General features: G+C 56.8%; 1 protein-coding gene across 2 annotated transcripts in view; it reads right to left on the bottom strand.

The window, feature by feature from the left end:
* Positions 1-20,872, bottom strand: part of AFAP1 (actin filament associated protein 1) — a 78,474-nt gene that overhangs the window by 8,697 nt on the left and 48,905 nt on the right. The window contains exons 9-14 of one of the 2 annotated variants that reach the window (XM_077750416.1): positions 17,687-17,898; positions 14,278-14,423; positions 10,894-11,011; positions 7,115-7,372; positions 4,957-5,071; positions 1,440-1,604 (exon numbers count right to left, since the gene is read on the bottom strand). In XM_077750416.1, the coding sequence (XP_077606542.1) occupies positions 1,440-1,604; positions 4,957-5,071; positions 7,115-7,372; positions 10,894-11,011; positions 14,278-14,423; positions 17,687-17,898 (1,014 nt within the window). The remainder of the gene's footprint in view (positions 1-1,439; positions 1,605-4,956; positions 5,072-7,114; positions 7,373-10,893; positions 11,012-14,277; positions 14,424-17,686; positions 17,899-20,872) is intronic. The other variant, XM_077750415.1, reaches the window with a different exon arrangement.

Raw genomic sequence — 20,872 nt, 5'->3', positions numbered from 1 at the left:
CTCTGCTCCCCTACAGCCGGGGGGCCGTGGCCCTGGAGCCCCACAAATCGCAGCATTCTGGGCTGGGGCCTCGGCATTCCCACTTCAACACACGGGACTTAAAGCAGCTGCCTGCAGGGGTGCGGCTGGCTTGAAGGGTCTGGCGGTCGTCCCGTCCCGACGGCCCCGCCCTGTTATTCCTGAGCGCCCTCTCCGCCCGGAGCACCCACAGTAAGGCCCGCACCCCCACAGAACAGGCGCCTGTCGCTTCAAGGCGCACTCACCGGACTCGGTTTATCTGAAACGTGTCCCACTGACACAAGGCAGCCGGTAACATACCCACTGGACGTGCAGGAAATGGGTCCCAAGGGGGCACCCGGCTCGCCAGCGTGGCCCTGGCCTAGCGCTCGCGACATGGGCGCTACTCTAACCTGTCTGCATCCTGGCTGCCCTGCAAGCCTGACACAAGGAGGGAAGGGCTCCTCCTCTGTGTTGTCGGCCTGGAGGCTCCTTCCCGGGCCCCTGACTTAGCGCTTAGTTCCCCGCAGGCACGTGGCCGGGGCCGCCCCTCCCACGGCTCATCTCTCACTTGCTCAGTGGACACCCAACTTCCCAGTCTTTAAGCTCCAAAAGCACTTCCTGTCCCAAAACTCACCTAGGCACAAAGTCCGGAAAGGCTGCCTGCTGATTAACTGTTTCACATGCAGGTACGTGAGCGCCTCCCTGCAGGGGAGCCACGTGGAAGCAGGGGTCTCCCCTCCGGACCCTCCTGGTCCTCTGCACGGCCTTCTCCCTCTGCTCCCCTCCCTCCCTCCGTCCCCTTCCCTCTGCCCCCCTCCGAGGCCAGCAAAGCCGACACCTAAAGCGTGAGCCTTGCCCCAGGGTAAGGACCAGTCTTGATCTGTGGCGACCCACGTCAAACAGCCCCAGCCGCACAACCGCGACCCCCCAGGCCTCGTTCCTGGCAGCCAGAACCACCTGCCGGCCCAGAGACACCCCTCCGGTCCTGACCTGGTTCCCCAACAATGGCCTTTGGGGGTGTTTCAGCTAACCTGGCCTCTGGCCCCGTTCCCTTCCAAGAATTCAGACGCTGTCTCTTCTCGGGGCACCGAGGGCTCCTTCTTCTACCCCTTACCTGGGCCCCTGCATCGTCCCTGTCCCCGCGCACTGCTCCCCTGCCCACAACCCCAGCGGCTTCGTCATACACAGGACTCGAAACCGCTTTGTCCTGGGGACTCGTCCTGTAGACCATCCCTGCCGGCAGCACCCGAAGGTGGGGACAGCTCCTGGCGCCGCCCGGCCAGAGAGCAGGGGAGCGGGCTGCGGGGCGGCCGTGGCCTCCCCTCGCCTGCCCCACTGTCTCCCTCCCTCCCACCCCCCCACCCCGTCATGGCTCCTGTCCCGGGGTAGGTCTACGCTAAGCCCCAGGAGGCGGCCCAGCCGGCACCGCCCCCTCATACCTGCGTTCACTTCGATGGCGGCCCTCAGGTCCTTCCTCTCCTTCCGGAGCTGGGCCAGCCTATTCCTCAGGGCCTCCTTCCTCTTCACCAGCTCCTCCTCTTTGCTCTGCAACAGCTTCGCGTCGGCTTCGACACGATTCTTGCCATATTTGTACTGCTCAGCATCTTAAAAACACACACACACACACACAAAAGAAACTCAGGTTCAACCAAGCAGATAACAGGGTAATTCATAGAGCCTATGTAAAATCAGCCAACTCGGTGAAAGAAACACTAATGTAGCTGTTTTGCTAGTTCAGTAAGACAAAGAATGGGGCCAGCTGGACTCGAGTAGAAACCGGACAAGTTCAAATAGTTCCGGTAGCTTCCCAGGAGTCTCTGAGTCGAGTCAAGGGAATGCAAACAGAACACGAGGACATTTTTCAACCCACTTGCCTCTGCAGCACGTAACAATCCTCAGTAAGGCTGGGGCTCAGGACCCCCTACTCCACTGGATTTGGGCACTTCTCTGTATTTTTCAAATACTTCCGTAACACCGGCACGTCTGAGCCCTGTGACTGCGCTGTCCAGCAGTGTGGTGGGCGGGACGGCAGCTCTGTCCCCGGTGCTGGGGTGGGGACCTGGACCGAGCACACGGTACCCACCGAGCGAAGGAAGGAAGGGACGGGAACGCAGGGAGTCTGCGCGCGGCGGGCCCTGGACCTGACGGGCTGGCTGGAACCCCATCACGCCGTGTCAGCTGCGCGAGGTGGACCAAGGCTCCTCGCCTCTCTACGCCTCGGTTCCCGCGCCTGTGACCCAGTGACTCCCAGGGCTGTCAGAGGGCTCACTCACTACGTGTGGAGCACTCAGAACGAGCACAGTGAGCACTTGCTAAATGCTCATTAAGAGGAATGAGTGAAGGAATGAATGAACGAACCAAGGAATGAAGAGGAAGCCGGCCCGAGGGAAGCTAGTGGGAGACGTGGGCAACGCCACTCCGCTACTTAATACGGCATTAACGTCCCGGCCGCAAGCTCTTGCCCTCTAATTATGTGGCCTCACGATGATAATAACTTGGAGAAACGATCACACCTGTGGTCAAGGGTCACCAATTCCGGACCTCCCGCTGCCACCCACACCTGATGATGCCTCGGAGCCCTCCTGCGGGCCAGCCGCACCCCTGCACCTGCCGCCTCACCCCCCGCAGCACCGCCATCGTTGGGTCGTGTGTCTGCCACCCCATTCTGGCCAGGAGCGTGGGGTGACGCCACAGAGGCCACTACGACGTGGGCAGCGAGTCTCCGCTTCACCCCCTACGGAGCAAAAGGCAGGCCTGCCTGCAGGCTTAACGGAACTTGATATAAATATACCTAAATCCCACCCCAGCAGAACCACGAGTACCTGGGACAGGGTGGACCCTCACTGGCAGCCCCAATCACTGTCAGTGAGAACTGGGTCCCCACGGCCCATCTGGCCCGTGTCCCAGAGGCCGAATGCGCTGAATCCTGCAGTGAAGCCCTGAGTTTGTGAAGTCAGGTGCACACCTCCAGTCCCTAGGCAACCTCCCCTCCTAGGATGGACAGACGGACGGATGGACAGACAGACAGAGAACGTACACACAGGGCATGATCTTAAAAGGATCGCAGCAGGGGGGTAACAAATTCAACCATTTGAAACTAAAGCGCTGCTAGCACTGGCCAGCGTGTTCACCTACTTCTACTCAGAGGCACTTTCCCAGCAAACCTATAGGCAATAACCTGTCCATTTCCACATCTTTTGGTCCCCGTGCAGCCTGTAATGCAACTGGCTGAATTCAGCAAAAACACCGAATGCAATTATTTTTCTCTTTTGTCACCATTAGATGTCACCAAAGTTAATACAGATTCCCTGCAGAAGGTCTCATAAAATAAAGGGATAAATCATCTAGGAAATGAAACGAGCACAGGCCCTGGGAGAAAGGCTATCAAGACAGAGATCTCAGAAGGGCTGGGTGCTGGGTAGCAAGGCTCTAGGGCACAAGCTATTCCCCTCTTCCAGGCCCCTCCACACACGAAGAGCACTAAGATCTTAAGTGACTATCAATATACCCAACTACATTAGGAAAGTAAGATTTGCCAGGTCAAAAGAAACCAGCATAAAAAAAAAAGGTGATGAGGAAGCCCTAGTCCGACCGGCTCCCGAACTAACTGCTCGAAACGCACGTGTGAGGAGAAGGGAAGTACAGAGAAGCTGACGTACAGGACAGGAGCCCCCGGGGCGCAGGCAGCCCAGGGCTGGTGGTCAGTTCCAAGGCTGGCCCTTGCACGTGGCCGAGGGGAAGGCCGGCCGCCCCATCCCCGGCTCTCTCACACTGCGACCTGCCTCATGGTGCAAACAGGAGGTCAGCAAGTCAGGCTCTGAAAGCACCTGGGAGGGGGGAGGGGCTGCTAACCAGAGCCGGCGGGCCACCCTGTCACCTACACGGAGGCCAGTCTACCAGCCAGCGACACCAAGCCACAGCCAGAAAGCACAGACACGACTTCCCAAGCCGTCACCGGAGTCTAACTCCCGTCCTCCCCCACTGAGGCGTCCACACCGCTCAGGGGCTCCGGAACCTTGTCAAAGGCTAAGCTGCACCCCTTTCCCAGCAGATCTGCCCGAGAGCTTCCCCGAGAGACTGGAGCAGCTGGGTGGCAATGACCCTACCTTGTGCGTGCGACCCCAGCAACAGGCAGAGGGCCGTGATGAGCGAGTGCTCCCTGCTGGCCCAGTGAGTCGGGGCGCGACACAGCCAGGGCCAAAGCGGAAATGCACGGGCGTGGGCAGCGCCGTCGCCTAAGGAGAGCCTCCCAGCAGGTGGGGGGGGTACCGGGCGCTCAGGTGGGCAGAGCCCCTCACCCATGTCCGACTTCTGCTCTGCTCGGCCCCGCAGACTTGGAGTCTGCATGCTGGTGCTCAGAGTCGTAGCCGTTGGCGGAGCCCCTCGGTCTCAGAGAGTATTGCCGTGTCCGCACCGCGGGGCAGTGGCCGTCACCCACCCTGATAAAGCGGCCGGGCTCATTAGCTGGGACCGCAGCCATCAGCTCGCAGACCGAGAGGCACAGCGGGAACGTGGGTCCCGTACGAACCCTCCTATCGCTCTCGTGCCTGGGCACCCACGGGGCACATCAGTGACGCCACGAATGCACCGCAGCCACTCGTCCACGCCACCAGCACAGGGGGCTGGGCTTATGGAGCATGTGTGTGGTTTGATGGGAGTCACTGAGTCACCAACAGCGTGGGGACACAAGCCGAGGTCTGCTGACCGGAAGCCCAGGGCCTCCTGTACCTAACGTATCAGCGCTGCTGTTCCCTGCAAACCGTTCTCAGAAAAGCTGAGTTAGAGACCGTCCCCTGTCTTCAATCCGGCCAGGCGGGAGGGTGACGGCAAACGCAGTCCCCAGTCCCCCCCCCCAGACCCTGACACCTGGCATCTGTCCCTGGAAGATGGCTCTCACAGCCGCAGCTCTGCAAAGCGCACCTGAACCCAGAAGCAAGGGCCGGGGGGTAAACTTACTTGAAGGCGTGCGCTTCACACTGGCTGTTGAATCGGCTTTTCTTTGCTGACTGCTCGCGGCCTTTCCCTTCCCCGTGACCCCACTGGAGGCTGCCGGGGGCTTCTTACCCTTCAGCTGTCGAAACAGATGGAAGAAGATTAAAAACAAACGATAAAAATCCTCTTTTTCCCAGTAAGTCGTCTCAGTGTCTGACTCTTTACTGTGCCCTGGCCCACACGGGAAAACAGCTGCCTTCTGAACCCTGAGCTGCTGGGGTCTCCCTGCTCTGGCTTTGGTGGGTCTGCAGCTGAGGTCCAAGGCCAGCAAGGAACTTGAACGTGTGCAGTAAAAGTCACACATGCTTCTACTGGGCGATCAGAAACGCTAACTGAGAATCTGGCCCAGGCCGCGGGGCATCCGAGAGCACTCGGTGGAGGTTACAAGTCTGTGCTCCTAACACTGAATGGCTGGTCTGTCCGGAGGTGCTCCTTAGGGGAGCGGTGGGGCTGAGCGTCACATTTCTGCGTGAAGGGCTCTGCTGCTGCCTGACCTCCTCCCGGGACAGGTAACTACCTTCTGAGTCTCCAGGGGGCCAGAGGACGGAAGTAAGGGGAGCGACAAGGGACCAGCATGAGCCAGGTCGGTTCTTAGTGAAGATCTAACAGGACCTGTACTCCTTCCCCGCCAGCCGCCACAGGCTGGGTTCTGCTTCCGTGACACACGCGGACCTTACATTGTCCTCGACCGACCCGGCCTGGCGGCCAATGTCCACTCCAGCCCCCCGCCCTCCCACACCGCTGCCTTTGCTGCTTTGGTGGGCCCGGAGTCGGGGAGACGGACACCCCAAGCTCCAAACTCTGGCTCTACGATGTGGGACAAGCTGAGCAAGTCTCTACAATGTTCTGGGCTGCCATTTGCTCATTAAAAAAATATCAATATACCGGGTCCTCCCCACAGGGGTCCTCAAGAGGTCAGGTGACGGGCCAGACATGTGCACAACACGTGGGGCTCTGCGGGCGCTCAGCAAGTGGAAGCTCTCCAGTAACGGCCCCACCAGCACGGGAAACCGGAAGGTGCCACTATTGCACTTACAAACGTGTTTCCCGCCTTCTATGGGAGTAAAAATGAATACAAACAAGCACATCGGAACAACGTATAGAGTCATTCCAGGCTAATCTGGGGACAAAGCAAATGTACCAGCTGGCGTACGTGTCCCACAATTTCCGCCCGACGGAACTCTTATACCGACAAGAGGAAGGAAGTCCATGGACACATAACACGTTCACTGGGTATATATCTTCACAGATCTGAGTGGCGGTCAGTAAAAATACGAAACCAACCAACCTTCCCTGAGATTTTGGGTTAGGGCTGCTGCTGGGGCCTTGCCAGGCAGCCACTGCTTCCTACAGTGACCCCCAAAATGGAGCGAAAAGAATTTAAAGTGAAACCGTCTGCTTTATGTCTGCAGAGTATTCTCAGGCTGTGGCTCTAAAGCACAGAAAATCCTTAGGCGGAGAATTCACGAGCACACCAGGTTAGTATTCGCACTGCAGTGCTGCTGTCTGCTGTAACTATGAGGTACAGAGCGGACAGCAGTTCAGTATCAGGGTTATTTATCATTCAGTTATCATCCAAAATCCTCATTACTACCTCGTTTTAGGCAGCATGCTTTCAGACTCGTTACAGAAAAATACTCTAGCCTAAAGGTCTGTTTAATGTTTAAAGGCCAAATGCAACTAGTACCTGGAGTCCGGCGTTCCTCATGTACAAGCAATGGGAACGTATTTTTAAAAGCCTGCAGTACAAGAACCTTCTGGAAAGTTCTGTCATCCCTGTCCTTTTTTGAAATCTCTGCCTTAAGTCGACGTAATGCACAAAATTCACTGAGGAATTTTCCAAGAATAGAAACAGAGCCAGATTTAGGCCAAGAGATACAGTGCACAAGCCACAAACAGGTTAGGAGTGTTTAATCCATTCCAGGGCAGCCAAGCGTCGATTGCACTCGCAAATTCTGTGCTAGTCGAGCACAGAATCCCGCCTCACCCTCGAGGGGGCTCGGCTGCTGCGAGCGGGGGGCTACGTTCCTGCTGCAATGGCCCGCAGGAGGTCCCCGGTAACGCCTGGCAGGAGGCCCACGGTTCAGACAATTCTAGAACAGGACGGAAGGAGATGCTGTACCTGGGAGCTGAGCCCGACAGAAGGCGCCCTCCCCAGAGAAGAGGTGTTAGTGGCAGACTGAGCGCAGGAGGGAGGGTATTTGTAATGGTTACAGGACAGTCTGTCGGCAGACGGCCTAGAAGGCTTTCTGTCAGCAGGCGGGTAGCGCGCAAAGATTTTCGGAGACGGCAAGTTATCGTACAGGACCGCGTTATCATAGAGCACCTCTTCTCCCAAGCCTCCGGCACGGGAAGCAGGAGGGCCGTCGTCAGGGTCCCACTGCAACACACAGCCTCGTCGTTAGTGCCCTCGGCCACAGAAAGCAGAGATTTTAATACTGAGACATTGTTAGTCCCCCCACAAATGCGCGCGCGTGCCCCACGCCGTCATCAGGAATGCGCGCGCACGGGCACACGCACGTAGGCGGACAGCTTTTCTACTGCGGGAGCCTCAGGAGGGGCTTCTTTGTTCCTTAAGGTCATTCCCGGGGTGACCGGCTTAGGAAGTTTTTGTTCTGTTCTGGTTTTTAAGAGCAGACGAAAAAAAAACTGATTTGACTTTTTTTTTCTTTAAAGACCCCAATTTTGGAAGTCCCGATCCAGAGGGCAGAAGCCATGCGACAGAAGGAAAGGAGTGCCGGCCCGGGGGCCCGGAAACCTGGAGCTGTGGCCCAGGAGCACCTTGTGATCCCAGCAAAGCCCTTTATTTTATATTAATTACTACGGCCCTGATGGTGGCTTAAGGGCTTTGACATTGCTGACCCCCAGGTCTCCCCTGGGAATCTCTAGATGCAGGAGGAGACCGTGGCAGAGAGAATGGTCACAGGGCTGTGTCGCAGAGCCGGGCCCCTAGGCGCCCCGGGGAGAACACCACCTCCTGACTCTGCCCGTCTGTCACCCACGCTTCAGCGGCTCGGGTGCTCTGGGTGACGGCCAGCGTGCACCCGGGTACCACACTCTGTCGTGCCTGAAGAAAGCGTGGTGACCAGAATAGTCTGTTGAAAGAAAGAAATCAGATTATGACAGAAAAGAGGGCAATTCAGAATATAATGGATATAACAGTGTTGTTTTAGCAGGAAAGCTTCATACAAAGGATGGAAATAACTATGGGCCACTTTGGACCGTGGACACTGAAGTGTAAAGTAAACCCAGACTCACAACCGTGGCCAGAGACAAATTGCTTTGCACTTTCAAAAAAAAAGAGAGAAATATTAATTCCTATGTTGTGCTCATTTTATGCTATTTTTACACCCCTCTGGCAGCATGCTGTAATTACAGCCTTTTGTCACGAAAATAGCCACAGTCTGAAGTCTCACGGGAGGCGGGCTTCTGTCTCTTGCAGCCACTTTGATGGGTCTATTTCTGTGCTGTGGGGACCCCTCTGCACGCTGCGGCCCCTGGGCACCAGCCCGGGCTGGCGGCCCTATCGCGACAGCCGGCACACAGCTGTCCGGGGTTATCTGAACACTCTAGACTGGACCATCACCTCCCCAAATGCCAAAGGATCAAGTCACATGGAACTTAGACTGTAGATACTCCACAGAAGTTTCTAGATTAAAAGCACATCAGAAGATCCCTTTTGAGACTCGTTTCCATCCTGTGCTGCCATCAGGGGGGGACACCAGCGGTCACGGATCACGCTACAAAAAGTCGATACACTGACAAAAAGTCAGGTTTGGGGTCAGAAAGCATAACCTTCGTAAAACCAAGGAAGGAAGCCGTCCACACAAGGGAGGGCCTGGTCCTGGGGCCTGGCAGGTAGAGGCAGTTGAGAGAGGGGTCTGGAAGCCCTCAAAAAGCGAGAGCCACGAATCCTGCACACGGGACCTCACGTTGTCAATAGCGCCGCACACACGTGCGGAAACGATTCCCAGAGGCAGAGTCCTTCCAGAAGGGTGGGCTTTTATGTCTGAGTCAGATGACGCTGTGGATGCTCTAGGGAAAGCTCCTTCCGGGGGATGGGCTGAGCCCGCGGGACACAAACCTAAGGGGCTGGGGGAGGGGTGGTGTGCTGGTGCCCAAGCCCTCGGTGCGGAAGGTAAGGGAGAGGGACGTGGAAGGGCCTTCGGGCAGAGGGTCCAGAGACAGGTGTGTGTTGTCCCTCTAACACAGGCGGCAGCTGGGACCAGGGCTCAGAGAAGCCGCCACCACGTGCGAGTGAGCTTGGTGGCTGGGCTACCACTGGGGACAAGGCTGCCGACACGGGGCAAAGGGCGNGCGCGGCGGGCCCCCCCCCCCCGCCAGTGCCCAGGGAGGCAGAGAGACCGCCCGAGACCCACTCTCGCGGGGCCACCACGCGGCCGTCCCTAAGTGCGTGGGTTCAGGGGAGGAGGGCCGGGCCATTGCGGGCACCAGGGGCCGCTGACACCCTGGAGACTGGTGACAAGGGTCCCAGCCTCAGACAGGAAGCTGTCCGATGGGACTCGCAGCAGAGACGGGACTGCACCGCGGCTCTGCTCCTACCCCTCAGCCACCTCCCAGCACGGAGCCTAATGCTTGTGTGAACCTGCCGGGCCCGGGCCCCGCTCTGCTCTTCCTCCCCACCCCCCTTGCAGCCCCGCTGGACCGGAAGGCCACTGGGGGACAGAGGCTACGACTCCTCCGTTGCGTCTTCAATCCCTAGTGCAGACCCTGGGCGCTGGGGGCCGTGCGGCCAATCAGGAAGGAGGGAGAGGGGATGGGCAGGCAGGGAGGAGGGACTGCGCGGACAGGAACCCAGTACAGAGCCTGCGGACAGGCCCCTGCAGGAAGTGCGGGGCAGGCCCGAGGGGGTGGAGGGAGGGACCCCCAGGGCAAGATATCCAAGACCCCGGGGACACAGGACATCACTGCCTCCATAACCGGCTGGCCACCTCCAGCCAGGACCACAGTAACCTTCTTTCCAGTTTGCTTCTCCTTCCGCGCTCCGGGAGTCCTTGCCTGGTCCCCGCGCTTCCCTCGAGAAGGCCACGCTCTCCTGGCGCCCGCCTCGGGCAGGCGTGGGTTTTATGACAGTGGAAAAGAGGGGACTGACTGGGGACGTCCATCCAAGTACTGAGAGAAGGATGGGTGGGCAACACAGCAGGAAAAAAAAATCTAAAATACCTTCCAAGGCTGGAAAAACACAATCAACACAATCTGTGCCGACCTCTGAGATAGATCTTGACACAGACGCCAATACCGGGGGACCCATGCTGAGGTGGTTTCTCGAGGGGCCCCTCCCCTCCAGTGGCCCAGAGGACGGCACTGGGGCCCGGCCCAGGCAGTGTGCTCAGGGACGGCTGTTCAGCAAAGAATCTGGAGCCGGTAAAAGCCTACTGATGAGGGCTGCTCCCGTACGGGAGCCGAGTGTGCTCCGTGGCCGTGCAGAGCAGGCAGCCCGGGTACATGGGGCGTCTATGAGCACCTCTGCTATGTTCCTGGGGACCAGGGGCCAGGTGTCCCGGCGATCCACGGCCACCGGGGGGAAGACGCCTTGCGTCTGCGGTGCGGCCACTATGTCGCGGCCACACGTCCTTTCTGCTCACTGAGAACCGAGACTGGGCTCTGTTTTGACAGACCTGCGGTGCCGTCCTACAGCCCGTGTTTTCGGCCGTGCTGGGACATGGTGACGTGGGCGCTGAAGGACACCAGCGTCTGGTTACCTACTTGTCTGAAGGCACACTGAGATCATAGAGGGGACGCAGGCTCCCTCCTGCCTCAGAGCACCGCCAAAAGCCCTCTAGTACCTGGCCTGAAATCGGGGTCCCCGATCACAGGACTCCGCACCTCCCCACCTCCGACACAGCCGAGCCCGGACCCTGGTCCGAGGGGCGCACTCACCGAGCCGTTGATGCAGGGGACGTCGTCGTAATGCAGCGCCGTGCCGCTGGGGTGGGCGTAGCCGTTGGAGGTGCTCCCCAGGTACGGGCTGGCGGAGATGCCTCGCCTGTTCATGAAGCTGCAAGACAGGAGGCGTGTCTGAGGGCATCGCCGGCTGAGGCGCCGTGTGCTCCGGTGGTCGGTGAGGGCTGGACGCACAGCCGGCGTGGTTGCTCACAGACCAAGTGTCTGAAACGCCCACGCGGGGACCAGCGAGCACTTGGTGTGTGGCGGTGTGCGCGCCAGGAAGGAGCGGGCTCGGGAGGGGCAGGACAGGAGCTGGGAACGGAGAGGTCATGGACGTGCGGGATGGACCTCCTGGAAGAGGCTGGGCCTTATGGACAGGCACCTGCCCCCCTCCCCAGGTCTCCCAGCCCGAAGCTGTAGAGGGGAGGCCCCCATCTTCTGCCTGGTGCTCTTTCCACAACAGGGATTTTAACTAAATGCAAAAGTGGACATGAGATAAGAGAGCACATGCTACCTGCTGATTCAAAAACGTGAGACGCTCACAGAAGTACATGTATTGTGTAAAATGCAGACCACGTAAGGTCTTCCACTTACCACTGTCAAGTGTATGGATCTGGGGCACTGAGTGCATTCATGCTGCTGGGCGGCTGGCACGGCCCTCCCCCCGAGGACCTTCCCCACCTGATCCTCCGTCCCCATGTCACCCTCACCCCCCACCCCGCCCTGCCCCCGGGCCCTGGGCCCAGCATCTGCCTTCCGCCTCTATAGATCCGTCTGCTCCGGACCGCCCCCCCCAGCCCCCCAGGAGTGGAGGCAGGCAGACAGTATCCTCTTGCATCTGGCTGATTTCACTGAGCACCAGACCTGCAAGGTGCATCCCTGTTTTGAGGGTTCACGGGAAGGTGATTCAAGTCCACAGCCCCCTCCCGGCCTGCCCCTTGCCCTGACTCCATCCACCCTGACCCATGGCCTCTGCGCACATTGCCGCCTCTACAACTGCTGCCTCATGCGTCTCCAATGGAGCTTGACTTGAAATCAGTTTCGGGAAGAAAATTCAGAACGTTTCCCCTGTATCATACGGTCTATACATCTCATTTAGAAAGAGGCTAGGGTGTGGGAAGACAGGTCCCAACTGTTTGCCATTATTAATATTCCTAATACTCTACTTTTCCCGGGAGAATTTAAATGACTATTTTTTCTTTCTGCTGCCCTCCTCCCCAAATACATCACTGTCCTTTCCCCTCAGACATACCCAACGCACAGACCCCCCCCTCCGTGAAGACCTTGAAAACGTTCATTAGCCAGCTGCCATTTGCATCAAAGCAAAAATTCATTTAATCCTACGTCATTTATTGTAGTGGTGAGCTGCCGTTGTTTATATCCTGACCGTTATTTCCTTGTTAAATATCTTCTCTCAAGGTATAAGAATATTTCGCTAGCAAACTGACAAATGAAAATACACTTTATTGCTAACATCTATAATGATTTTAATGAGGCAGCAAAGATTCTTGTGGCCACAAGCCCCTTGAATGCAACTTTTTAATAAATGAGTTTTCAATACTGCAATCTACATTCCTTTCTCAGAACTGGGACCTTCCCACATTAGGTGTAGGTTAATACTCCGCCCACTCGGAAACTCCGCCCACTCGGAAACTCCGCCCACTCGGAAAGCCAAGTTTTGCTCTGGGGGAAACACTGCCACCCCGGGCTTGTCGGACACGGGGTTGTTACTTTGGTGATTACAGCCAAGGTCACAGGGGCACTCGGAGAGGCGTCAGAATCTAGTAAGTTCCGAAGAGGCAGTCAAAAACCATCACCTCCTTTCTTTTATGTCACTCCAGACGGGGAGATTCTGCAAAACCCAGTTTGATAGCACGTTTCATAAGAAGCCACTTGATTAAATGTGCTTCAAGTGCTGTGTGTGCTGAATAAGGAGGGGCTCCTTGGAATTTAGGTGTGTTCTGTTGACGAAGATAGGGTGTTATCGCGGAAAAATAATGACTACGAACAGAAGAGTCAGCACTTGACAATGTCAGCACCTGACTTTCCCACTAACGACAGTGGCAAGAACAGGGGGTCCACGCTTTAGAAAACCGCTAAGCGGCACTGGAGATTTTCAGGACAAGGTGTCTAAAAATTAATTCCTGCTGCCAAAGCTGCTGATTCACCTTAGTTGGGGGTAATGTGTGCTTGATCCCGATGTGAGCGCACAGTGCCTTTTGCCCCAAAATGTCTCCGCCAAACAGTAAAAGTTCACTCCACCGCGCCACTCGAGGGCCACAGGGACGCGGCTCAAATTCCCCGCGGACGCCACGTGTGTGGAAAAGCAGACGGGGGAGCTCGTGGGGAGGCCACTGTCGGCGAGGACACGGGGCTCATCTGCACTCGCAGGGCCTCCGGCAGGGACCACCAGCGGCCTGTTCATCACCACAGGCGGGGACAGAACTCCACCACATGCTCTGTATCCACCCACCTCTCCTCGGCCCCAGGCGCAGACCCTCCATCCCTACACACTGTCTAGGGGAAGCAGAAGCACGCCAGGGGCTGGCGACATGAGCCCAGAAGCAGCCCTGGATACGGCCTCCCCAGGCCTGGGCTCTGCAGAGGGAGCTGAGGCACCCGATCCCTTGGCCGGAATTTCCACCTAGTAAATGCCGTGGCGGGAGCCCGAGTCCACTCCTCCTTACCCAGCACCTCGCTGACACAGCCCCAGGACACAGGCTTCACACCAGTGTGTTAGGAATCCAGTCTTGACCCCTGGGACTGCCCGACAGGAGTCCTCAATGCCCTCAGGGATCTGGGGCCCTTCCCTTGAAAGGTGCTGCTGAGATTATCTTCATGGTCATTACATTACAGAAATAGGATTCAAAGGAATGTTTTCATACATACGAGCCTTTGTTTAAAAATCAAATCACAGTTCAAGTTTTAAAAATACATGACTGATGACTTTGAAAATTCCGCCCTGGTTAATGTAATACGTAAGTTATTTGTTCCACAGATGTGTTCCCTGAGTCCCACGGCCCACGGGCCACAGCCGGCCCGCTGCCTGTTCCTACAAATGAAGTTCGATCAGCACACAGCACACCCTTGTGTGGTGCGTGGTCTGTGGCTGTGATGGCAGAGCCGGGGAGTTTTAACAGGGATCGCGGCCCGCAGAGCCGCAAATACTTTTTGCCCTTGACAAAAGAAGTTTGCCGAACTCTGCTACAACAGAAAGACGGGAAAGTGGAAATGACAAAAGTTCAGCAAAGTTTGGATCAATGTAACGCCAAAGGGAGAGTCTTTAGTTTTCTTCCCCCCCAGGCTGTGCACACAAGGAATGAAACTCCGTGACAGAAGAGCGTAGTTAGGCTTTTGGCCGCTTCACGGGAATCTTACCAGAAGGTCTGTTTGGCGGTCTGAATGACGTGGGCGGACGTCTCCACATCGATGTAGTCGTAGTGCAGGGCCCCGGGGTCGGTGGAGGACCCGGTCTCCGCCAGCAAAATCCCGATCCACCTGCCCATGTCCTCTGAGGACGCCGCCTGGCGGGGGAGGGGAGAAGCGTTCATTTACTTAAGCGATGGTTACAAGTCCACGTTTTCCAAGCTCAGCAGAGCTGGAGAGGCAGAAGAGGGAACGAACAGGAAGATGTAAGGGTATGAAGGACGGAGACGCAGTCCCGGCCCGAGTGACAGGTCCACACTGTGTACACACCAAGCCCGGACCCCAGAAGTTATGTGAGGATTTACACCCAAGGAGACGGGACCTGAGCCCTGTGGGCCGTCCTGTCTGCAGAAGGGCAGCGGGCGTGTGGTGTGGAAACTATCATGGGAGTGAAATCTCAGCCCAAGGAAGCTGCCTAGAAAGTGCCATTATCTGGCACAAAATCTGGCCAGAACAAGGAATCCCCGCCAGCCCCGGCCAGCCTCACCTGGCGAGTCCACGCGGTCTGCACCTCTGAGGGGTCCCAACCCTGTCCCCCCGCGGCCCTTGTCGGGGTCTCCTAAATGGGCCTGAAGTGGTGATCGTAATTCTCCTAAGATGGTACAAAAAGTCAACTAACTTTTGTACCAGTTTATAAGTGTAGGTAAGTTCGTATGACTTTATAGAAGCGTAATCACATTTTACAGTCATCGCCCAGCTTTGCGCATGGTGTGCCTTTACGATGTTTGAAACGGTCCCCGCCCCAGATCTGATCCGCTGCATCTGCAAGTCGGAAATACATCTGTAAGATCCTTTTCATTAAGGATTTAAGTCATCCTCATTGCGTGATTTAGAAATCGGATGCTTTACGTTTATAATGGTATCAAAGCATTTGATTAATCAAAATACAATCTTTAAAAAGTTTAGGGGACGTTGAGTTATTAAGCGCATAAATTAGTAGACTGTGAAAGAAAAGAATTATTTTCATTAAAATGACTAAATTTTACTATCATGAAAGATGTGCTAAGTTTAGCTTCAAGACTCAAAGCCAATGAGGTTGTATATTTACAGGCTTGACAAGTTGGATGCTGATCTGAATACACGTAATTGTAAATATTCCCAGAGCCGTTAACGTGAGAGGAGCTATCTTCTGTGTGCTCATAACTGGCTGGCAGTGACCCTACCTCCGGGCCAGCATGGCGTGAGGCCCAGGACAAAGCAAATGGACTTGAGGTACGCACCTCCCCGAGAGAGAACGTAACCAATGTTCAATGTTTGGGGAGTTAAAGTGACTTCACTTGAATACCTGGGTAAATAAAATCCCAAATGTGTCCTTCCCCAAACAAAATCCCCAAACAATATTAAGAAAATACCTATGACTAAATCTACATTGATGCTATCATATCTAAGCATTTCTGAAAGTATTTGAACCCGCCAGGTACCGTGTGACTGAGAAAATAACACTGGGTTTATTCATGGTTTTCCTCAAAGTTTACTTTCATAGAATTTTCTCGTAGGCTTTTTAAAAATAACCCTGTGATGCTGGACTGAAATTAGAGGTTTTGGTTATGATCGTGGGTGTGTGAATGCATGTACGTGTACACATGCACGCTGATAGATATTAACCATGTATACAACACGTACACGTGCAGGAATGCATGCAGTGCACGTGTCCACTACATGCACACACGCACACCTACTTCCCCTCGCCACCAGGGGGAACCCCACAAGGAGCTGCTCGGAGACATGGCTGGTTTCAGGCCTGGGCCAAAGGGAAGGCGCCAGGCAAGCCTGGAGCATTTTACTGTGTCACAACCTAAGGAAGGTGCTCAAAGAACGTGGGGACCGTGGTGCCTTGTTACAGGGATGCAGCAGAGGCCGCAGGGGTGAAGCTTGAAGGGCCTTCTGCTGATCAAATGTGGGATTGTCTTCACCAAAGTAAATCACAAGAAAGCGTTATAATCACCGAGGAAAACAAATATTCTACAAATCCCCACTGATACACATACGTAAAGGGATCAATAACTAAATGGGAGGAAGAGAGAACTTTCCTTACAGGAGACGCTAGCTACTGAGCACAGAAGGAATAACGGAATTACAGACTCTTCCTTTCGTTGCCATGACAATGACTGCCTCAGGTAAGCACCTTCAGTGGGTGCCTAAGTTAGCAGCTGAAGTTCTCAGTGATCACGGGCTATTTACATAGATGGCCTCAAAGTAACTTCCCCCATGAAGCTTTTAAAGACAAAGAGAGAGATGCCTGGTGGCTCAGTCGGTTAAACATCTGACTTCGGCTCAGGTCATGATCTCACCAACTTTGGGTTCGAGCCCCGCGTTGGGCTCCGTGCTGACAGCTCGGAGCCTGGAGCTGCTTCAGATTCTGTGTCTCCCTCTCTCTCTGCCCTTCCCTCACTCATGCTCTGTCTCTCAAAAATAAACTTCAAAAAAAATTTTTAAGGGGCGCCTGGGTGGCTAAGTTGGTTAAGCGTCCAACTTCAACTCAGGTCATGGTCTCACGGTTTGTGGGTTCGAGCCCCGCGTTGGGCTCTGTGCTGACAGCTCGGAGCCTGGGGCCTGTTTCGGATTCTGTTTCCATCTCTCTGCCCCTCCCTGGCTCATACTTTGTCTCTCTCTGTCAATAATAATAAATAAACATTAAAAATTTTTTTAAAATAAAAAAAAGAAAATTTTAAAAAGACAAATGAAAACACAGTAACTGTGCAGTGGGGAAGGCTTGCAGACCCCTGCCCAAGGGATCAGCTAACACCACCGGCTGAGGGACAGGGTGTCGGGTACACGTGCCGCATGGCAAGCACGTGACTAACGGCGGGGACAGGGGGAAGGTGCCTGCCTTGCCTCCTCCCCAGCCCGCACAGGAGACCAGCCTTGTTTACATTGAGGGCAGTTTCCTCCTTTGGGGTTTTAGCTGTTCCCTGGCTCGGGGACTGGGGCTCTGGAAAGCAGGGTGTTCTTTGGGGGTTTGTACGTAACTGGCCCGCAAGCCGCCGTCTATAAGGTCACCTAAAAACACCTGTTCCGTCTGTAAAGAACGTTCCGAAGGGCAAGTGAAAGAAACATCATTGTTTCAAAGGTGGTCCATCGTTCGGGGAGAGAGGAGTGGCTTTCTGGCCACAATGAAAAGCAGGGCGCTGTGTGGAACCGTGCGGTAAATCATGCAAATGCACGGAGGACAGGGAGGAGGCGGCGTCCGGAGACGGGGGCCTGCACCGCGCAGTACGAGTGGGCGCCGGCTGCTCATGCCGCCCACCGCCGCCCGCAGAGGAGGCCCCCACGGCGGGCACAGAGGACACGACGGCGGAGACCCAGCGGGGAGGACAGGCACGCGGCGGGTCCCAGGGCGCGGCCACGGGCAGCGCCTCACCTCCAGCACGGCGACCTCCTGTCCGTTGCGAAGCAGCCGGAAGGTCAGAGGGTGCCTGGAGTCCAACCCCGGGATCACGTCACAGCCGCGCAGGGGGATGGAGACGATGTGCGTCTTGAGGTCGGTCCTGTCCTTGTGGAAAATGAGCTTGTTGTCCTTGACCCGGCACCAGCGCTCCCGCCAGCGGCTGTTGGAGAGCACGTTGAGATAGCCTGCAAGGGACACGGCGGCCGTCAGCGTGGGGGCCGCCCCCGCCCCCCTGCACGTGCGAGGCCGCCCCGACGCGGGGCCGCTCACTTCAACCAGCGCGGGGCACTGGGAAGGCCGGCGGCCGGGAAGCCGTGAGGGAAGCCCCGAGGGCCCGGCAGCAGCTCTGGGAAGGCGAGGGGTTTTGCGGCCGTCTGGGGTCGGCCTGGCCGTGCTGGGCCCTTGGCGTTTGCAGGGCGGGAGGGGAAGGACACGGTGGCGTCTTCACACGACCACGGGAACGCCGTACAGACAAGGACGAGATTCACTGGGGGCAGCTGCAATGACAGCCGGGGCACACGTTACGGGAAGGCACATTCTGCAGTCACATGAGAACAAACTCTTGGAAAAGGAAATTCTCCTACTCCGGCTCTGCAAGGCACAGGAGGCCTTGGGGGTGCTGAGCGCCCCCTGCTGGGCGTGTTCCAGCCAACGGTCGGGGGGTCCTGGGCACGGGAGTCCCGCGGGAGGCTGTGGGGTCCTCTGGCCTCTCCCGCAGCCCCCGCGCCGGAGGATTCTGTCCCGCTGGTGGAGCGCGCCCAGATGGACGGCGACGCCGGAGCCCGAGAGCACAGGTCTCTGGCACTGCAGACACCGTCGCTAAGTCACGGCCACGGGCAGACCTGGCTTCCTCTGCACGTGGGATCGAATTACAACGATCCTCGTTTTTTTAAAAAAGGAAATCTCAAATGTGAGAAACCGGTCGCTTTCTGTCTGTCGCAAACAAATGACCAAACACCCAAAATGTGAACTAACGGGGCAGGAAGCCAGGCTCCCCAGGGTGGCTGCTACTTCCTCCTGCTGGGTGATGCTGGGGGAGGGCGGCCCCGGCCCCCGAGACTCAGGGAGGGAGTTCCATAGCACACAGCGCTCTGGCCAGAAGGGAAGAAATGAAAACAAGGGTTTTGTAAGTCATTCTGCTGCGCGCACGCACACGCGCGCGCACACACACACACACACACACACACACCCAGCTCAAAAACAAAACAAAATAAATATGTTCTAATTCTGATTTTCTTGCCTAAGGGCTTGGAAGGACCCATTTTGCTTCTCTCCACGTCTAACACACTGAGGTCCTGCACCTTACACGCTTCATTAACAGACGATAAATGCTACACAATCATACAAAACAAAGCCCCGAACACACAGTTAAGTTATAGGGCTCACAAACGTCGCTCTCTACGTTACGTATGATTATTCGCTCAATGAGTTCACGAGGTGCACACGTAAAATGTAAGCTTCTATTTGGCTCAGGGTGACAGCAGTTCTACCCATGGCCCCTAAACACAGGGTGCACTGCTTCTCCCGGAACTAGAATTTTCGTGTGGGGCATAAGTTGCTGTATTTGTGAAATTGGCGACCAGGGGGAGGAGCCAGCCCATCGGCTCAAGTGCCTGGGACCGGAGTTCCGTGTACCTCGTACATCCAGGAGAGGCCGCGGGGAGAGGAGGTGGCTGGGGTCCACCCGGAGCTGCAGGAGCTCCTTTGTGAAGGAGGGGGCCTCTCTGCATGTGCGACTTGTTCTGGCCGGCGACGGCTCTCCCCTTAGGGACACACACATGAACGAGTCTCACCAGGAAGCACTGGGCTCCGGGACACTGAAAGCCGTTGTGGCGGGGGCTGGCAGGGGCAGTTCAGGGCAGGGTGGCCCGGGGGGGCAGGGAGAGCATGAGAAACAGAGGGGTGAAGCCCCTGGTGCCTGCATTATGAGACCCTTGGAAACTACCAGAACCTGGCCTAGATGCGCAGGGTGACAGGGAGGGGGACGCTGAGACATTCCCTGAGGGGTGTGAGCAATGAGGCCTAGGAGCCAGCTGACCTGTCAGTGTGCGCACACCAGCACGGGGCTCCCAGTGCAGACCTGGGCACACGGGGGGCGGGGGGGCAGCGTCGGAGCCCGGGGTGCCGAGAATCTCTTCAACAGGCCCAGGCGCTCTCGTGACATTTGTCTCCCTGGCTGAATCTGCCCCCAAGTCACCGATGCCACGAATTTCTTGACATGCAAGCCACAGACGGAATGGTTATACCGGACAAATCCTCGCTTCACTTGAGCACGACATCACATAAACCCCCGTATTTTAATGCCGTCCTCGGATTTCCTCTCAGTTCCCAAAAGGGAAGGGCAGAAATCAAACTCACAGGGCTTGAGTGGCCCGTCTCTACCAACAGCGAACCCTGCAGTGGTGTGCGCACACTTGGAGACGGGCCTCCACCACCGGGCTCGCTGCCCTCTGCTCTTCTCAGGAAGGGGCGGCCTAAAATGCCCGTCTTCAGGGAGGGGCACAGGGAAATGGCCCACGGCCACGCAGGGCATCCGGAGTCACAGGGTGGGGGACACGGATCCCGAAGCGCCCCACGCGTATCTCAGCCAGAGTGCACACCCACCACCAGGGGGTGCCAAAGCGCAGCCAGGCCGGCTGGATGGGGATGGTGGGGTCCTGGGGCAAGAACCGTGCCCCAGGCGCACCGGCGCCCCCCGTTCCCCCCGCCACCACCCGGGTCAGTTCCAGGAACCACATGAGGCAATTCGCAGGCAATTCCAATGCAGCTAGATTCTTGTAAGATCCCACCCACCACGTTAGGGGAGACCTCACTGTATCTTAACAGTTCGGGAATCTCAGTCTGCGGTTCTGAGATCCGCCTTGCTCTGATCTCTAAGGTTTCTCGCGAGACCGTGGCAAGAGGCTCAAGGTCCCCTGAGAGCTCGGACAGACGCAAACACTCTCGCAGGCGGCTGCTGGCATCACTGGCATCCTGGCCTCAGCGCCAGGTGCTCTCAGGCACAAGCAGATGGGAAGGGCGGGGGCAGCGGCCCGGGTTCTGCGTAGGGAGGGAAAGTGGCGTCTGCTTGACGGGTTCGGGTCCCAGTGTGAAGGCGGCTTCACTTGTGGAGATGCCCCGGGGAAGGAGGGGACACCAAACGTCCTGACGCTTCCACGG

This window comes from Crocuta crocuta, unplaced genomic scaffold, assembly GCF_008692635.1.
Source record: "Crocuta crocuta isolate KB4526 unplaced genomic scaffold, BGI_CrCroc_1.0 scaffold179, whole genome shotgun sequence".
Taxonomy (NCBI): Eukaryota; Metazoa; Chordata; class Mammalia; order Carnivora; family Hyaenidae; genus Crocuta; species Crocuta crocuta.
The sequence above is the reverse complement of the archived record's forward strand: the minus strand, read 5'-3'. Positions and strand labels throughout refer to the sequence as shown.